This window comes from Portunus trituberculatus, chromosome 47 (genome assembly GCF_017591435.1).
Source record: "Portunus trituberculatus isolate SZX2019 chromosome 47, ASM1759143v1, whole genome shotgun sequence".
NCBI lineage: Eukaryota > Metazoa > Arthropoda > Malacostraca > Decapoda > Portunidae > Portunus > Portunus trituberculatus.
In genome coordinates, this window is record NC_059301.1 from 33,452,396 (window position 1) to 33,473,911 (window position 21,516).

The window sequence follows — 21,516 nt, forward strand, 5'->3', positions numbered from 1 at the left end:
TCTCAAGGGGTAAAGGAATTCAGGGTACCACCTCCAAAATTTTGATTCTGGATGTACCACTGTTACCATGATTTATACACTTGTATGGTTTTCATGTGCAGCATTTTACATTTTTGCTAATATTTTGTTCCAATTTAATCAATTTTAATAAAATAATTATCAACAAAGAAAATTAATTAGCTTTCAAACAAAATAATATCAAAACATATGAACACTGTGTGTATATCATGTAGAAAGGAAACAAAATAAGTAAATAAAATACTTCCCCTTTGAGTTTTAAGCATTTTAACTTCTTGGTCTGCGAGGGTCAAGGATGCAGAAAGCTTTTCCTCATGGTCTAGTTCCTTCACAAGACCAGCATATTCTCTCTCTCCAATCTGAAAAAAAGACACCTATTAATTGTATTTATTAGCATTCATGTTACCATCTTTATGATTAAATTCTTTTTATCATAATGTCTATGATTCGTTACTTTCTAGACACTATTAAAGGCAAATGGGGTGGTAGTGATATCATTCTACAGCCTAGCAGCCAACCAACTTGGAAAAGGACACTTAATATATGTATATACTATTACCATTGTGGCTGCATCACCTCAGAATATAAGGACTTATGCCATGATTAACTTAGGAATGACTAATATTCAATAGCTGTGTAGCACGCAAAAATGTATCAGTGAGCTGTCATAGCTCTTTTTTCTTTAAGGATCATACAGTAGATATGAGAAATTGATAGGAGGTTGTGATGAAATATTTTTACTGACAAGAGGTTCCCTTAGTGGAGATTGAACCTGTCATTGTGGTAAAAGTGTGTAGCACATAAGATGCCAGGACACTAAATAATCATTGTCAAGCCTCAAGATAGTTTATGGAACCTACACATACAGTATATATATATATATAAATATATATAAATATATATCTATATATATATATATATATATATATATATATATATATATATATATATATATATATATATATATATACAGTGGTACCTCAAGATACAAAAGCTTCTGTATACGAAAATTTCCTTTTACAAAATGATATGCGAAGATTTTTTCACTTCATGTTACAAAAAACTACTCAGCATACGAAAGATACAAAACAAAACTCGAAATTCCTGCGTGCAGAAAATTTTAAAATTCATGCCACACAAGTTGTCTTCTTGTGCAGTTTAATGACATTTGCCTGAGTCATTTCAGGAACATATTGAAAAGTAGGTACAAACAAAGTTCCTTGGATCATTATTTTTGAAAGGTTTCCTGGTCAAGACAGCCCCTGACCACAACGGCCCCTCACGAAGGCCCTCCCCGAGGGTCCCATTTTTACCACGACGGCCTCATATGTTTACCCTAGCGGCCCCATGTTTACCATGACGATCCCACACCAAATTTTGGGATATTGTCCTCTTATTTCTTTCATTATGTTAACACGTTAACCACGGATGGCAACTCAGTGTTTTTGAGATAGTGTTTTGTAGTATGGAGCATTAAAAACCATAACGTACTGGTACACCGGTGTACCCTGCGCATATAGTGCATATACGTATACAGGGTGTAACATGACTTTCTGTAAATATTGAAAGAAGTGAGAGAACATGCATTTCTAAGCAGAAAATGTTATATATACATATGCATTTTAAGGTTTTACTTACCCATAACATGATTTAAAAATTTCTGAGAGACGCGAGATAGTCCATTGTGTTTTTTATGAGGTGACGATGACTTGCTGGCTTGCTGCAGCAGCCGGAGGTGCCACTTGGCTAAATATCGAATGTTTTAATGTTATGTTTTGCAATCTGTGGAATGTTTCAGTATCTTACATTTTAAGACAGATTGTATTAACAAGTATGCAATTTACTGATAAAATTACACGATAACATTACTGCGGTGATTAAAAGTAAGTACTCACGTATGTACTATGTGGTACAGTACCTATCACTGGGTGAGGAAGGAGGGAGAAGGATGGGGGAGTGGTGAGCGACTGATTTGTTAATACAATCTGTCTTGGTATAAGATGTTGTATTAACAAATATAATTTCAAACCATCTTACGGGTAAAAAAAAAAAATAAAATAAAAAAAAAAAATAAATAAAAAAAAAAAAAAGGCCGAGGTCATCGTGGTAAACATGGGGCCGTCGGAAAGGGCCGTCGTGGTCAGGGCCTGTCTTGACCACGACCCTTTTGAAAGAGGCCCTTAGTGAGTCAAGGTGAAGGTCAAAGTGATCCGAAAAAACAGAGAAGGGAAGAAGAATCTGATGAAAATTAGAAACTGAAAAAGAAATATTAATTGTAAGCGTCTTGTAAAGTTAAGCATTAATTGATGAAATTTAGAAACTAGAAAAAAAAAAAAAATAATTTAAAGTGTTTCATAAAGTTAAGTGTTAGTGTTTCCTGCCATTTTCTATATTTTCTGCCGTTTGCCCTTCTCCTCTGCCGCCACTTTCGCTTTCGGACATCACCTCACTCGAAAGCTAAGGTTCAACATTTTCATATTATCATTTTTCATTTATTATTGCCTTATGTTCTATTATCTACTTCATTTACAGGTATTAACGGTTAGGTTAGGTATATTGAATGATTTAAATGTATTTGGCTCTTATTTCATTCTGTTTTTACCATTATTATAAAATTTAATGTGGTGTTTTCGTAGGGCTTGGAACGAATTAGGCGATTTACATGTAAAATGCGACTCATTATAAGAAAAAATCATGATATGAAAGCCACTCCAGAATGAATTACGAATTAATTTTGTATCTAGATGTACCACTATATATATATATATATATATATATATATATATATATATATATATATATATATATATATATACAGGTAACTCTTGATTTATGCGTGTTTAATTTATGCGTTTTTCAATAATACGCGACCAAAAAATCTTATAATTAATTAAATTTGTGCGATCGGTTTTCTTATATGCAATTTGGCCCAACCGCAATTTCAAACTGCGCGCCAGAAAGTTCCGCAGCTGGCTGATAAGTGGGAGCTCCGCTGCCATGGACACACTCTTCTGCTACACAGTGATGGAAAAAGAATTTTCCAAGAAAAAGTGCCAGACCACCATGCTGCAGTTTTTCAAGAAAACTCTCGTGGAAGATGTAGTACCAGAAGAGGATGTGGACAATCCCGTGGAAGCGGTGGAAGCAGAGGAAATGCAGGTGGATGATGACGTCCTTGACTAGGAGTTGGACAGCAATGGCGAGTGCTTGTAAGGGGTGAAGACATTGGCGTCCTGTGTTTATTCTTTTACTAGTGTTTACTTTTATACTGTGGGGTTATTTTTGATAAGTGGATTTTTGATAAAGTGGAAAAGCTCAGAGGAAGATGGTGACTGACTGTGATGTGAGTGGTGAAGGCAGTGACACAGTCAGTGTTTTGTTTACGTATTATTTATTTTGTTGTTTTCTCTTATTATTTTTTGTTTTCTTATTATTTCTTGCTTTTCTCTTTACTATAAATACACTTCTAGTATTTAGAATGGTAAATATTAAACATGTTAATTTAGTCAAATAGAGTGTTTTGTATGAATTTTTTGGACTACATCATGCATCCCCCTATTATCTATTGTTTCTTATGAGAATTAAATGTTTGTTTTACGCGAATTTTGATATATACGATGCCTCTTGGAACGCATCTATCGCGTAAATCGAGTTATCTGTATACAGTCAACCCTCGGCTATCGCGACTTCGGCTATCGCGCTTTATTGCTATCTCGCACCCATGAAAAGCTGCTAATATTTCATTATCGCGACCTCAGTTGCCTGCTATCGCGCGCCCCGCCATGACGTAATGGAATATCTGAGCGCTCAATGGCCAAAACCGCCTTCCCGCCAAGATCAATTCGGCTATCGCGTTTTCGGCTATAGCGCGGCTATTTCGGCCCCAATTGGGCGCAATAGCCGAGGGTTAAGTGTATATATATATATATATATATATATATATATATATATATATATATATATATATATATATACAGTCAACCCTCGGCTATCGCGACTTCGGCTATCGCGTTTTATTGCTATCGCGCACCCATGAAAAGCTGCTAAAATTTCATTATCGCGACCTCAAATGCCTGCTATAGCGCGCCCCGCCATGACTTCATGGAATATCTGAGCGCTCATTGGCCAAAACCGCCTTCCCGCCAAGATCAATTCGGCTATCGCGTTTTCGGCTATGGCGCAGCTATTTCGGCCCCAATTGGGCGCGATAGCCGAGGGTTAAGTGTGTATATATATATATATATATATATATATATATATATATATATATATATATATATATATATACAGGCAAACCCTGCTTAGTGAAGGTTCACACAACGAAATTTTGCTACAATGAAGGTTTCATTTTACTACCATCTGCTTGTTTAATGAACACTGAACTTGCTTTAACGAAATTTTATTCAGGTAATTTTTTCCAAGTTTGAAAGCCCCGCCGTATCACTCAAGTCGACAGGCTTTTGAATACACCAGCGCCTCTGGTGGACAACACATGCACTACTCACTCCCCCTGTTCAAAACGATAACAGCGTTAGCAGCAGCTCATCTTCCCTCACTCAACTTACCACCAAAACGCCCTGCAATGTTGCCTAGTGTTGCTAAGAAGACCAGGAAGTCTCTTACTCTCGAAGTGAAACTTGATATTATTCACAGACACGAGAGAGGCGAGAAAACTAATAGCATTGCTCACCACCATCTTGACTCCATCTACTGTCTCTACTATTTTCAAGTCTGCAGACTCTATTAAGAAGGCTGGTGAGACCGTATCTTCCTTGCAAGCTAAAAGAACCAACTCATCAACTCGTGACTCTACAATGGATAAAATGGAAAGCCTTGTGGAAATGTGGTACATAAGTTTTGTATGTGATACAATGATGCACCCTTTGTTTACATTCCACAGGTTGCCGGTTAGTGTCTTTCCCATTTCACTCTCTCTCCCTTCATATATTTCAGATCATCAACATTATGAAGTTATGTAGACACATACATTAGTGTACATTATAATGACTTAAATTAAACTGCCTAAATGTTTAACTTCATAATTTTTACTTTCATTAAACCTTTCACTGTACTATGATGCACTCTCACTTTGTTTACTCTCAATGGAGGTTCAAGTCAGGGGTTAAACTTCTTATAATCGGTTCGCTTATCAAAATTTCGCTTAACGAAGGTTTTTTTTAGGAACATAACCCCTTTGTTAAGCGGGGGTTGCCTGTATATATATACATTTATATATATATATATATATATATATATATATATATATATATATATATATATATATATATATACACTCGACCCTCGAAACAACGGACAAATGCGTGCACGACCCTGTCCGTAGATTGCAAAAGTCCATTCTTTGCAAAAGTACGTAAAAAACTGTATAAAATGTACGTAAAATACCATGTAATCATTAAGAAATCATTCAAGCAGTATTACAAAGCATTAATTAAGGGTATAAATGCATAAAAAAGCTGTGGTAAGCACTGGACAATGTTCGCTGTTGGTTGAAAACGCACGGACTGAAGATTAAACATGGCGGCCAACAGCTGATGACGCAACCGACCCACCACCTACTGGACAATAATTTGCCGGGAACAGACAATCGCGCGCATTTTAATATTCGTCCATAGATTAAACCGGACTCCAGAATTTGTCCGTAGTTTCCGAAATCCGTTGATGGGAGGTCCGTTGTTTCGAGGGTCGAGTGTATCTATGTGCATATATATATATATATATATATATATATATATATATATATATATATATATATATATATATATATATATATATATATATACTGTATATGTAGCTTCCATAAACTATCTTGAGACTTGACAATTATTTATGGTCCTGGTACATTATGTGCTATACAATAAACCCTTAATATAACAGATGATATAGGGATAAGGGTCTGTCGTTATATCCGGAGATTAGTTATAACTGAGGATCTGTTGATATATATCCGATGAAAATACCGGACAGATCCATTATATCCCTGTTTGACTGGTATTTATACCCACCGCTGCCCCACTCCCGTGGCATGCCACATGAAGTTCCTGTGTCAACATGTTATAGGATGACACTCTCGCTATAATGGATGAAAATCCGTTATAGGAGGGTTTGACCGGTCAGATTTTTTGTCCGTTGTATCTGATATCCGGTATGAGATCCTGTATACAAACAACCCTTGTTTTTCCAGACTAAATGGTGCAGGCACCAGTCCGGATAATGTAGATGGGTCTTTTGTTTTACCAAATGTGGATTTTGTCACCTTAGACTCTTTAAGTAAATAGAAAATTTAGTTTATTTTGGTTTCTCTAACCAATCAAACCGAAATAAACTTAATCTTAGTTAACCTAACATTAAAACGAACCTAGCAGTACTGTATATTGTGGCTTATAAGTTGATCTGGCACATAAGTTGACCTCTATAAAATAATGTAGTACAGGTTTACCTTGCAGATAAAGTTGACCTTCCTAAACTGTTACTTAGCATGACCCAATGTCGCCCTGAGTCACTAAGTATTAAATTTTAAATTCAGTTTTATCTACAGTAAAATAAATAAAACTATTAAAAAATTGAAAACACCACCAACTCCATGCATTTCAACAAAAACAAGCTGTCAGTTTTTACTTTTTTTTCTCTACTCACCTGCTTCACCACTATATAGGATGAACATTTATTTTTAAAACTCAAATGGTAATACAGTCCTGCTTCAAACATTGTAACAAAAGAAACGAAAGTAACTGCTACTCCTTGGGACACCACATACTCCCAAAAGGAATATGTTCAAAGGTGATGTGAATATTTCATAGGCAAGGTACTCAGTGAGGCCAGATAGGACTCCTGGTTCAGGGAGACAGCTTCTTCCTCCACCATGTTGTGCAGGGGACTGACAGTCTGACACTTTGTAGTCAGTAGGAATAACAACATATCTACACAAATACCATAGTTTATTACTACTGAATATTTTATTGACACAAAAGCTGAAATAATCTAAAATATTTAAAAACATAAAATGATATTTAAAATTTTACACCTAAGCAGCTGTTCAAATGAAATGCTCGTCATTAGGTGGCAACACTGAGCAGTAAACCACGATCATTTCATTACGAAACTATTGTTTTTATCTTTTATATTAACATAATATTCTATAGTAATTAATTACATTATTGTAGGTACGTTATTCTTCATACATACTACAGAGTGTCAGTATGTGCAGTCCTTATGAGTAGCAGTTTCCGGATTATACCATGTCTTACTAGAATAACGTGTAAACACAGCCCTTAGGTCAAGTTCAGTAGCAGTTTTCTGGTATCCTGATGTTACTGGTGCAAATATATTTGAAGTCAACCACTAGTCTAGACCATAAAAAAAGACCTTAAAAACTCGACTTATAGGCCACAATATATGGTAATAACCGAGTGCATGAAAAAAAATTTCATAGACATGAAGTACTACAATAAATATACTACCACAACATGCAGCCATGCCTTGCTATGCTGGGTATATCTGCATCACCAGCTTGATCATGCACAGTAGCATTAAAAAGTCCATTTCGATTGCAGAACTGCCACAGCCACCCATCGTTCCCTGTGAAGTTTTCTATATCAATTTCTATGCCAGCTTTCTAGCTGCTGCAAACACCACTTTATAAAATCGGTATCTAATGCATCTTTTCTACTCATTACATTATTTCTTGGTGCACCTTTACCATTTTTTACTTGATGGAGCATCCTCACAGTATTTGGCAGAATATTCTACCAGCTTATCTTTTGATTTACTAAAGTCCGACACAGTTTGCTTGGCCATACCATACTCCTCACAAACACTAATCTCTAATTTTCTTATCAATTCCATCTTTTAAGTCCAAACTAGGGCCACTCACTTATGCCTAACACCCTTGGGAGAAATAATTAAGAGTTCTAAGGTACTGAAAAATGCACAAGCTTGCCCACTGATGCCGGACAATACACAGTGTTCACTAGCATCAACCAGACTTGTTTACAATTGCTTGCCGAACTGGTTCCGCCATCTATTGGCGGTTTCTGGAAGTGTGCGAGGCACACATTGTTTGAATTCATTTGCTGGTTGCTTGGACACAAATTATTGAATTATTAACTGGACACTGTCTGGATTAACCAAAATCTGGATAAACAAGGGTCAAGTGTATTGAGGGTTTACTGTACACTTTTACCACAATGACAGGTTCAATCTCCACCAAGAGAATCTCTTGTCGGTAAAAATTCATCATAACTTCCTATCAATTTCTCGTATTTACTATGTGATTCCTAGAAAAATAAATAAATAAATAAATAAATAAAATAAAAATAAAAAGAGCCATCACAGCTCACTAATACATTTTTGCTTGATACACAGCTATTGAACATTACTTATCAACATTCCAGAGTCCCAGTGCCAGGAATTCTAACCAACTTTTTTTTTTTTTTTTTTTTTTTTTTGTTACGGCCTATAGTGCCTGTAGGCACACTTGAAGAGTGTACGGGAAGCGCTGTTCAGCTTCTGCCCATTAGTGGCGCAGGCAATTTTATTTATAGTGGTACCCACATTAGGGCCCATATCACCACCCAAGTGCATTTTTGGCATCTTCGGTGTAACCACTTAGAACCTGGGTATCATGGTGACATGTAGGTAACTTTACATCACTCAACAAATGGCATAGTTTCAAAGCAGTATGTGGTGGGATTCGAACCTACGCGTGGATGTCTGCCCGATCCCACACTCACCACCTTATCCACTATGCCACCTTGCACCATGGCTGTCTACATCCAGATGCACAATGAGTATAGGATCTCTTTATTTTATAAGAAGTGTCGTAACATCTTAAAAATTTATATAAACTGGTAGAATTCCTTAGTGCCTTCAAAAGATTACCACATCAAATAGAAACCTATAAAGAGCTTTCCACAACTGGATCTATTCATGTAAGTTGAATAAAGTTTGATATTACACAGCTAGCCCTCATCCACAGATACCTAACCTTTTCCAAGTGTCAATGCTGCACACATGAATCTCTGCCATTATTTAGAGAAGAGGAAAACTGGACAAAGCTGAATACCTAATCAGTCTACCATCATCCTCATATAGAAATAAAAGAATGACATGTGGTCTATGTATGCCTTGTAATCATACTTTACAACCATGTCTTAAGAAAGTTTGATTTTTATGATTGACAAGGGCATACTTATGAAAGCACAACTCTATATGATTCACAAAGTAGAACACTATGCTAAGTGAAAAGGACATTTCCCACTTCCTAACTTAAATTTGGACCTCTCATTATCACAGAAATGCTAACCTGGACAATGTACAGACCTATAATCTCAACAATTATTGCACAATTCTCAGTAACACTAAACAATTCATCTGAGTTCTTTGTGGTTCAGCCATAATCAGTACCTACCAAGCTCTAGGGTAGCCTCTGATATCTCTCTCTCTCTCTCTCTCTCTCTCTCTCTCTCTCTCTCTCTCTTATGCTTTAAATTTACAATTGATATGCTACAAAACCAAAATATCTATAAAGATATGGAAGTTGCACATACAAATCAGCATTTTCATTTTAAAGGTGGTCTAATGTTTACATGCACAGGCTTCATCTTTGGCAAGTATTCACATAAAACAATAACATTCATATGAAAAAGTAACAATGACTTCTTACATTCATTAGTTTTGTGTGGACTTCTTTTTCAGCCATGGCAGCCCGATTGTAACAAGTCAATGCACAGGCTTTAAGTTTTGATTCTAATGCTCGTAGTTCCTGACTGGAAGTCACAACCTGGTGCCTGAAATAAATATACAGTACATCAAGCAAGGGATAATTCAAGTTATCTTCCTATTTACAAACAAGTAATTTTTATTTATAAATGTATAAAATAACTACTATTGATTATATCATAGAATATGCAAAACATAAACATAGCTGTATTCTAAGAATAAAATTAAAACACTGCCCAAACATATGTATTCAGGTTTTCAAGGAGAAGTAGTGAGTCACCGTAAGGCAGCAGCATTTCCAAACTTTCTTTCCATGGTTTGTTAGGGACATGTAGAATGACGATACTATGTTCCTTGTTTACTGAAAGAGAAATAAAGTCCATTACAAACACCAAAGACATTAGATATTGTAATATTGTACTTATTTGGCTTGTGTCTGCCTAGATGTTTGGAAAAAAGAAAAGAAAAGAAAATGTGTGTGTGTGTGTGGTGTGTGTATTTACCTATTTGTGTATTACAGGGCCCGAGCTAAGCTCTCTGTGACCTGTCTCCTTGTCCATTCCTGTCATATCTCTCTTTCATCTGATTGACACACACCGCGTCAACGACATCACTGCTCAGTTTATTCCACTTATCAATGCTACGATGCGGGAAACTGTATTTTCTCATGTCATTTAGACAGATGTCCTTTATTAGCTTTTTTCCATGTCCTCGGAGATGATTGCTTGTGGTCACCTTTATCAACTCTCTGTCCAGTATGTCAATCTTGTTCACCAATTTATACATAGTTATCATGTCTCTTCTTGTTCTTCTCTCTTTTAATGTGGTCAGCCCCAGCTTCCTCAGTCTTTCCTCATAGTCTAACTCCCTGACTCCTGGTACCATCCTTGTTGCCAGCCTCTGTACCCTTTCCACCTTCTTCACATTTTTCTTCATATGCGGTGACCAGACACATGCTGCATATTCTAACTGGGGTCTTATTAAGGTACATAATATCTTCTTCATCATTCCTTCATCTAGGTAGTGGAATGCAAGGCCAATATTTTGAATCATGTATGTTTTCAAAAAATCTTGTTAATGTGTTTCTCCGGTGACAAGGTGTTTTGCAGTTACTCAAGTCTTTCTCCTCATTGGTCTCTTTAATTTTCTCATCACCCAGCCTGTAATCCCTGTTTGGTCTGTATCTACTTCTTCCCATTTTCATAACATGGGTCTTCTCTATATTAAATTCCATCTGCCACTCCTTACTCCACTCATATATTTTATCAAGATCTTCCTGTAACTTGTTACAATCTTCCACATTCTTTACTCTCCTCATAATTTTAGTATCGTCCGCAAACATGTTCATGTAACTGTCAATTCCTACTGGCATATCATTAACATAAATAAAAAACATGATGGGATCCAGCACTGACCCTAGTGGAACTCCACTGGTTACCTTCTTCCACTCGGACTTCCTTCCTCCCACCACTGTTCTCATTCCCATTAAGTAATTTTCCATCCATTTTGCTAGTTTATCATTTACTCCTCCAATCATCTTTAGTTTCCACATCAGTCTATTGTGTGGTACTTTATCAAAGGCCTTTCTCAAGTCCAGATATATAGCATCCACCCATCCCTCTCTATGTTGTAGTATGTCAGTCACTCTTGAATAAAAACATAATAAATTGGATACACGATCTTCCTTTTCTGAAACCAAACTGCCTTTCACTCAGAATGTTTTCACTTTCTAGATACTCACTCCACTTAGCTTTAATTACTTCTTCACATACCTTGCACAATATACTAGTCAACGATACTGGTCTATAATTTAGCGGTTCCATTCTACTACCATTCTTATATATAGGCACAATGTCAGCTCTTTTCCACTCTTTCGGGACTAATCCTGTTCGTATGGTGTGTGTGTGTGTGTATTTACCTAATTGTATTTACCTAATTGTAACATACGGAAAAGAGCTATGCTCGTGTTGTCCCGTCTCCATATCTATTAATGTCCAGCTTTTTCTTAAAATCATGAATATTCCTTGCGTTGACCACTTCCACGTCTAAACTATTCCATGCTTCCACCCTTCTATGAGGGAAGCTATATTTTTCACATCTCTCCTATAAGTGGCCATTTTAGTTTTTCCCATGCCCTCTCGACATTCTTCCATTCCACATACACAGATCTTCCCTATCCATTTTTCCATGCCAATCATCACTCTGTATATTGCTATCAGGTCTCCCTTTCTCTTCTGTTTTCCAGGGTTGGAAGTTGCATTCTTTTCAGTCTGTCTTCATAAGTCAAATCTCTTAAGTCAGGCACCATTTTCGTTGCAGCCCTCTGTACTTTCTCTAGTTTCCTTATGTGTTTCTTTAAGTTCGAGCCCACTGTATTGTTGCATATTCAAGCCTCGGTCTTATCATTGCAGTAATTATTTTCTTCATCATTTCTTCATCTAGATATACGAACGCCACTCTTATGTTCCTCAATAAGTTCAATACTTCTCCAATTATTTTGTTTATATGTCTCTCTGGCGATAGGTCATTGGTAATTGTCACCCCAAGGTCTTTTCTTCATGACTGGTTTTATGTCTTCATTTCCTATCTTGTACATACTCCTGATTCTTCTTTCACTCTTGCCAAACTCTATTTTCTTGCATTTTGTCGTGTTGAACTCCATTTGCCATGTACAGCTCCATTTCCATATTCTGTCCAAGTCTTCCTGGAGTAGTTCGCAATCTTTGTCACATCTCACTTTTCTTAACAATTTTGCATCGTCTGCAAATAGGCTCACATAACTGGACACCCCATCCACCATGTCATTTATGTAGACTGCGAACATTACTGGTGCCAACACTGATCCCTGTGGAACTCCACTCTCCACCAATCCCCATTCTGATGGTCTGTCCTTAATTATTGTTCTCATTTCTCTTCCTACCAAAAGTCTTCCATCCATTTTAGTAAACTGCCATGCACTCCTCCTACCATTTCAAGTTTCCAGATCAGTCTCTGGTGTGGTACCTTATCAAAGGCCTTTTTTAAATCCAGATATATTCCATCAGCCCAACCATCTCTTTCCTGTATTACATCTATCACCCTCGAATAGTAACATATCAGGTTTGTCGTGCATGAACGCCCTTTTCTAAAACCAAATTGACACTCACAAAGTATGTCATTTTCTCCAAGAAGTCTGTCCATCTATTCTTCACCACCCTCTCACACATCTTAGCTACCACACTTGTAAGTGACACTGGTCTATAGTTCAATGGGTCTCTCTTGTTACCTGATTTATAGATTGGGACAATGTTAGCTCTTTTCCAGTCTTGGGGCACTACACCTTCCCTTAATGAGGCATCAATTACTTCACAAACTTTTTCTGCCAATTGCTCCCTGCATTCTCTTAAAATCCATCCTGATACCCCATCAGGTCCCACAGCTTTTCTCACTTCTAAACTCCCCATCATGTTCTTGATCTCCTCCACAGTTACTTGAAACTCCTTCATAATCCCTTTCTGTTCCATTACCAGTGGTTTGTCAAAAGCAGTCTCCTTTGTGAATACCTTCCGAAAGCATCCATTCATAGCCTCTGCCATTTCCTGGGATCTTCACTGCATACTCCATTTACTTCTAAACTTTCAATACTTTCTCTATTTTTGATGTTGTTGTTCACATGTCTGTAAAAAGCCTTGGTTGGTCTTTACATTTATCAATTATATCCTTTTCTTGTTTCTTTCTTTCTTCTCTTCTAATCAACACATATTCATTTCTTGCTCTTTTGTAACTTTCCCACTGCTTAATCCGTCTTTTCCTTCTCCACCTCTTCCATGCATCCTCTTTTCTTGTTCTAGCCTTTTCACATCTATCGTTAAACCAGTCCTGCTTTCCAACTTCTCTATGTTGTCTTATTGGTACAAATTTTTCTCACCTTCTTTGTATATTTTTATAAATTCCTTCCACTTTTCATTTGCTCCTTAGCACTCTTGAATTTCATCCAATTTGTCTCTTGAAAGAATTTCTTTAGGTTTCCAAAATCTGTCTTGGCATAATTCCATCTTCCCACTTTATATTCTTCATTTCTTCTAGATTTCTCTTCGTCTATCACCTTGAACTCCAAAACTGCATGATCACTCTTTGCTAAAGGGCACTCCACCCTCATCTCCTCAATGACCATTGGCTCTGTACTAAAGACCAAGTCCAGTCTTGACGATGCTCCTCTCCTCCAAACCTAGTATCTTCTTTGACCCACTGAGTTAACACATTTTCCATTGCCAGTGTCAATAGTGTATTTCCCATGTTGTCTCTGATCCTTCCATTGACCAGTCCTCCCAACACACCTCTTTACAATTAAAATCTCCCATCATTATAGTTCGTTCACAGCCACCCAACATTTCTTCCAGACATGTTCCTGTATCACTTATCATTTCTTCATATTCCTGTACTGACCATGCATTTGTCTTAGGTGGTACGTACACCACTATGTAGTGCCTCTTTTTTCCTTCATTAGTTTCTGCTCTGATCTTTAGCACTTCTGCCTTTCCCATACCTTTTTTCACTTGATCCACCTTTATATCTTTTTTAACCAGCAACATCACTCCTCCTCCCATCTTACCTACTCTATTTCTTTTCCAAACATTATATTTCCCTTCTCCAACCATCATCAGGTCTTCTCCCTCTCTCAGTTTTGTTTCAGTAAGACCCACAATATCTGGGTTCTTGTCCCTCAAGTAATCGTTGAGTTCTAAAATCCCCGATATCACTCCATTTATGTTGGAATACATTACATTTCGCTCATATGTAAGTTTCTTTAGTCCTTTCTTGCTGTACTTTTCTGGGTTATGAACCACTTCCTCAGTCTCATATCCAAGATTCTCCAGAAAAACTCTTTCTTCTCCTCTTCTGTCCTCTCTTCATTTTTTTCAAAGCCTCCTTTCTCAACTCATTTAACATTTCTCTTTCCTTTTCACCGAGATCTCTTCTCAACCAAATCTTCCTTGTTGTTTCCTGCTGGGCTAGCCTCCATGACTTCTCCACCAATTCATCTACATCCTTTTGTGACTTAAGTTTGATTCTTATTGGCCTCATACCTTCTCTTGTGAACTTTCCAATTCTATGGAAGTCCTCTATTTCTTGTACTAGGTCTTTTCCTCCTCCTGCACCACATTAATGATATTATTTATCACCTTTTTATGTTTTTCTCTCTCCATTTTACTCGGTGTCTTATCCTCCTCCACACCAAATATCACCACACATCTCTTTTTGTCTACAGTTTCCCTCACCAATGTCTCATTTGACTTAATAACCTTCACCACTTTCTCAGCTATCTTCTCTTCTATGATCTGTTGATCTATAATTTCAGCAAGGCCCAAAGTTTTCTCCCTGACTCTTTGATTTCCTTTTCCAGACTTGCAACTTTGTAATTTACCTCCTTTCTTTCCACTTCCTGACTTTTTCCATTCAGCCTGCTTCTCCATCACTTTTCCTAGAGATTCTCCACATTTTCGCAATTCACTTTAATTAGCTTAACTTCCTCTTTCAGTGCTGCATTTTCCTTCTTCATATCGGCACAGTCTTTCTTTACATTGTCATAACTCGTTTCCAGGCCCTCATACTTTTCAAACAGTTTTCAATTTTACCTTCCAACTCCAGAATTTTCTTCACATAAGCGCTCTTCTCCATTATTCCTTGAAACCCTGTGAAGTCTGATTCATCTTTCGAGTTCAGCCGCCGCCATGTTGCTAAACAAACCAGATGGCTAAACAAACCAGCTGATGGCTCAAACGCAGTGTGTGTGTGTGTGTGCTTCTCCATCACTTTTCCTAGAGATTCTCCACATTTTCAATTCACTTTAATTAGCTTAACTTCCTCTTTCAGTGCTTCATTTTCCTTCTTCATACAGTCTCTTACATTGTCATAACTCTTTCCAGGCCTCATACTTTTCAAACAGTTTTTCAATTTTACCTTCCAACTCCAGAATTTTCTTCACATAAGCGCTCTTCTCCATTATTCCTTGAAATCCTGTGAAGTCTGATTCATCTTTCGAGTTCACCGCCATGTTGTGTGTATGGCTCAAACAGCTGTGTGTGTGTGTGTGTGTGTGTGTATTTTACCTAGTTGTATTTACCTAGTTGTAGTTTCACAGGGCCTGGGGTTTATGCTCGTGTGGCCCCATCTCCATATCTACACTTATCCAATCTTACTTTAAAAGTGTACACACTCGTTGCAGACACTACTTCTTCATTCAAACTGTTCCACGTCTCAATACATCTTTTGGAAACTATATTTTAATATCTCTTACACATCTTCCCTTCCTCAGCTTCTTACTATGCGATCTTGTGCTTCGACTGGCATATTCTTCTCTCAGATCAGATACTCATTGTCCACTTGGTCCATTCCGTTTATCAATTTATAAACTTGTATGAGATCCCCTCTCTCCCTTCTCTGCTCCAGTGTTGGAAGATCCAAAGCCTTTAGTCTCTCCTCATATGTCATCCCTTCAAGTTTTGGGACCATTCTAGTAGCCATATTTTGTAGTCTCTCCAGCTTCCTTATGTGTTTCTTTTTGTGAGGGGTCCACACTACTCCTGCATATTCCAATCTGGGTTTTATTATAGTACTTATCAGTTTCTTCATCATTTCTTTGTCCATGTAGTGAAATGCTATTCCAATATTCCTTAGCAAATTGTATGTCTCTCCCATCTTATAGATTCCCACTGGTCGTCTTTCTCTCTTTCCCATTTCCATGACATGGCTTTTGTCCACATTGAATTCCATCTCCCACATGTTACTCCATTCCCAGATCATATTTAGGTCTTCTTGCAGTATTTCACAATCTTCTTTTTGCTTTATAACTCTGCACAGTTTTGCATTGTCCACAAACAGATTTATGTAGCTCTTCACTCCTTCTGGCATGTCATTTATATAAATGAGAAAAAGTATTGGCGCCAATACTGACCCCTGTGGCACTCCGCTTTCTACTACTCTCTACTTGGACCTCATATCTTTGACTACCGTCCTTATTTCTCTCCACCTCAAATAATTTTCCATCCATCTCAATGTGTTCCCTTTTAAACCATCCTTCTCCACTAATTTCCACAGTAACCTTGCATGTGGCACTTTATCAAATGCCTTTTTTTAAATCCATGTAAATACAATCAACCTATCCCTCTCTCTCTTGTACCTTATCAACTATTCTAGCGTAGAAACTCAGTAAATTTGTTAGACACGACCGACCTTTTCTAAAGCCAAATTGGCTATTTAATAGTAATTTTTTGCCTTCAAGGAACTCGATCCATTGTTTCTTTATTATTCTTTCACACATCTTACATATTACACTAGTTAGTGATACTGGTCTGTAATTTATAAGTTCTTCCTTCCTTCTGCTCTTATATATGGGAACCACTTCAGCTCTTTTCCATTCTACTGGTACTGTTCCATTTTCTATTGAGCATTTTATGATGTATATAGGACTTGCTAGTTCTTCCCTACATTCTTTTAGTATTCTGCCTAAGACTTCATCCGGTCCCATTGCCTTTTCTTCATCCAGTTCGTTCATTAATTCTTTTATTTTAAGCTTGGTTACTTTAATCTCTTCCATATAGATGGTTTCTCCATTACCCTGTGGGCTTTCAAATTTGGATTCCTTAGTAAAGACCTCCTGGAACTTATTATTTAACAGTTCTGCCATACTTTTTGGATCTTCCACCATCCCATTTTCTCCTTTTAACCTTTCTATTGTTTCTTTTTATGAATCTGTAGAACAATTTCGGTTGCTCCTTACATTTTTCAACTATGTCCTTTTCATAGATCCTCTCCTCTTCCTTTCTCACTTTAAAATATTCATTTCTTGCTATCTTGAAGTTTACTTTATTTACTGCATTTCTATTACTCCTCCACCTTTTCCATGCTCCATCCCTTTTCTTCTTTGACCTGGCACACTTTGCGTTAAACCAATCTTTCTTTCCTTCTTCCTTAGGTCTATATTTCAGGACATATTCCCTGACTCCTGTTTTGTATATTTCCAAAAATAAGTTGTATTTCTCTTGCGCTCCCTCAGAGTTTTCTATTTCCTCCCAGTTAGCGTATTTGAAATAGTTCTTGAGATTCTCAATGTCAGTCTTTCTATGATTTAATCAGTTTCCTTTGTATGATTCATCTCTATCTTCTTTTCCCTCTTCTACATCCATTTCTAATATTACATGATCACTTTCCCAATGGGCATTTATATCTTATATCATCATTCATTTTTATACCCCTTGTAAAAACCAGGTCTAATCTTGCCGGCTCATCATTTCCTCTGAATCTTGTGTTTTCCTTTACTCTTTGGCCCATCATATTATCTATCATTAGGTTCAAGAATCTTTCTCCCCAGGCTTCTCCCTCCATACCACTTTCATAATTTTCCCAGTCCACTTCTTTACAGTTGAAATCTCCTACTAATATCACTTTTCTCCTTTCCTTAATGATTCTCATTAGACTCCTTATTGTGTCATCTATCATGTTTTTATATTCTTGATTGGTCCATGAATTTGTTTTTGGTGGCACATATATTACAATGATTGTTAAGTCGTTTTAATAATATGCATCTTAACATACAGTACTTCTGCTTTTCCTTCCCCACTTTCCACTTGATTTACCACCATCTACTTCCTTGACATTATCCTGACTCCTCCTCCTCCTTTACCCTCTCTGTCTCTCCTCCATGCATTATACCTATTATCCAAGTCTATTTTGATTGCCTCATTTAGTTTTCTTTCAGCCAGGCATACAATATCTGGATTTTCTTTCTTTATGTAATCTCTTAATTCTAATTTACTTGATAAAACCCTGTCTATGTTCGTATATATCATTTTTAGTCTCTTGCCTTTATCACTTTTAGTTAAACTTGTTCCACTTTTTCTTCCTCTTTCTCTTTTATATACCATTTCCTTATCCTGTCTCCTAGAATTCTCCAAAAAAATGCCTTTTTTCCTCTTCTGACCTTTCATTATTCTTTTCCCTTAGTGCTGCCGCCAGTTCATTGTATCTCTTCCTTTCTTCCTCATTTCTATTTTTCTTTATATAGATATCCTTGCAACCTTCTGTTTCTCTGAGTTTAATTGTTCTATATAATATTTCTTCTGTTGCTGCTTGTGATTTTAGTAGTATTTTAATTGGTCTCGTTTTTCCTTCTTGATATGGTCCCATTCTGTTTATTTCTTCTACTTCTTCTTCTAAGTTCTGCCTATCTTCGTCGTTTAGATTTTTTAGTAGGTCTTTGACTGATTTCATTTCTTCTTTTTCTTTTCTTGGTCTATATTTTATATTTTTTTCTTTGAATCGAAATACGATTACACTTTTCTTTTTTTCCGCAATTTCTCTAACTAGATTTTCTTTTGTTTTGAGGACTCCTACCATTTTGTTCGTCATATTTTCATCTCTTTCTTTTAGTTGTTCTTGAATCACCTCCTCAAAATGTGTGTGTGTGTGTGTGTGTGTGTGTGTGTGTGTGTGTGTGTATATATATATATATATATATATATATATATATATATATATATATATATATATATATATATATATATATATAAACTGTGTGTGTATGTGTGTGTATTTACCTAGTTGTAGTTTTACAGGGCATGGGCTTTATGCTCGTGTGGTCCCGTCTCCATATCTACACTTATCCAATTTTTCTTTAAAACTATGTACACTCTTTGCTGACACCACTTCCTCACTCAAACTGTTCCAAGTCTCAACACATCTTTTGGAAACTAAATTTTTAACATCTCTCAGACATCGTCCCTTCCTTAGTTTCTTACTATGCGATCTTGTGCTTCTAAAGTCATATTCTTCTCTCAGGATCAGTTTCTCATTATCCACTTCATCCATTCCGTTAACTAATTTATAAACTTGTATCAGATCCCATCTCTCTCTTCTCTGCTCCAAGGTTGGTAGATCCATAGCCTTTAGTCTCTCCTCATATGTCATCCTTTTAAATTCTGGAACCATTCTTGTAGCCATTTTTTGTAGTCTCTCTAATTTTCTTATGTGTTTCTTTTTATGGGGAGTCCACACAACTCCTGTATATTCCAATCTAGGTCTTATTTTAGTACTTATCAATTTCTTCATCATTTCCTTGTCCATATAGTGAAATGCTACTCCAATATTCCTCAGCAAATTATATGTCTCTGAAAATTCTATCAATATGGCTTACCGGTTGATTATTTTCTTCCATTGTCACTCTCAAGTCCTTTTCCTTTTTACTTTTTCTAGTTCTATTCCATCTCCCATCTTATAGATTCCCACTGGTCGTCTTTCACTTTTTCCCATTTCCATGACATGGCTTTTGTCCACATTGAATTCTATCTCCCATTTTTTGCTCCATTTCCAGATCTTGTTTAAGTCTTCCTGTAGTATTTCACAATCCTCTTTTTGTTTAATGACTCTGCACAGTTTCGCATCGTCGCAAACAGATTTATGTAGCTGTTCACTCCTCTGGCATGTCATTTATATATATGAGAAAAGTATTGGCGCCAATACTGAACCCTGTGGCACTCGCTGTCTACTGTTCTCCACTTGACTTCATATCTTTAACTATCGTCCTTATTTCTCTCCCCTTAAGTAATTCTTCATCCATCTCAATGTGCTTCCTTTTAAGCCACCCTTCTCCTCTAACTTCCATAGTAATCTTTCATGTGGCACTTTATCAAATGCCTGTGTGTGTGTGTGTGTGTGTGTGTGTGTGTGTGTGTGTGTGTGTGTGTGTGTGTGTGTGTGTGTGTGTGTATTCACCTAGTTGTATTCACCTAGTTGTAATTTTACAGGGCCTGGGTATCATACTGTGTGGCCCCGTCTCCATATCTACACACATCCAACTTTCCTTTAAAACTATGCACACTCCTCGCTGACACCACCTCCTCACTCAAACCATTCCACACCTCCACACATCTTTGTGGGAAACTATATTTCTTCACATCCTTCAAGCATATTCCTTGGCTATCTTTTTACTATGCGATCTTGTAGTTCTATTTAAGTTTTCCTCTCTCAACATCATTTGCTCATTATCCACTTCATCCAGTCCGTTCAACAGTTTATAAACCTGTATTAAATCTCCTCTTTCTTCTTTGTTCCAAGGTAAGCAAATTCATTTCTTTTAATCTCTCCTCATAGGTCATTTCTGCCAATTCCGGAACCATTTTTGTTGCCATTCTCTGCAATCTCTCCAACTTCCTTATATGCTTCTTTTTATAAGGGGACCAAACCACTCCAGCATATTCCAATCTTGGTCTAATTACCGTACTAATTAATTTCTTCATCATATCTTTATCCATATAATGGAAGGCTAATCCAATATTTTTATCAAATTATACGTTTCTCCAAACATCTTATCAATATGAGCCTCAAACTGCCCATGGTCTTGTATTATCACTCCCAAATCCTTTTCCTTTTCCACCTTTTTCAACACTACTTCTTCACCCATCTTATATGACCCTCTTGGCCGTCTTCCACTCTTCCCCATCTCCATCACATGACTTTTGCTCAGATTAAATTCCATTTGCCACCTCTTGCTCCACTCCCAAATCTTATCCAGATCTGCCTGTAAAATTTCACAATCTTCTTCACTCTTCACACACCTACACAACTTCGCATCATCCGCAAACAAATTAATATAACTGTTTACTCCTCTGGCATGTCATTAATATATACAAGGAAAAGTATTGGTGCCAGCACTGAGCCTTGTGGGACTCCACTCTCCACCACCAACCAGTCCGACTTTGCATCCCTTATTACCGTTCTCATCTC

At 36.9% G+C, this 21,516-nt stretch overlaps 1 protein-coding gene across 7 annotated transcripts in view; it reads right to left on the reverse strand.

Annotated features, from left to right (window-relative positions):
• The window catches only part of LOC123498112 (meiosis-specific nuclear structural protein 1-like), a 90,523-nt gene that overhangs the window by 63,153 nt on the left and 5,854 nt on the right, over nucleotides 1–21,516 (reverse strand). For 6 of the 7 annotated variants that reach the window (XM_045245259.1, XM_045245260.1, XM_045245262.1 and 3 more), the window contains exons 2-4: nucleotides 10,037–10,117; nucleotides 9,701–9,824; nucleotides 267–392 (exon numbers count right to left, since the gene is read on the reverse strand). In XM_045245259.1, coding sequence (XP_045101194.1) covers nucleotides 267–392; nucleotides 9,701–9,824; nucleotides 10,037–10,071 — 285 coding nt within the window. In that variant the 5' untranslated portion in view covers nucleotides 10,072–10,117. The remainder of the gene's footprint in view (nucleotides 1–266; nucleotides 393–9,700; nucleotides 9,825–10,036; nucleotides 10,118–21,516) is intronic. The other variant, XM_045245263.1, reaches the window with a different exon arrangement.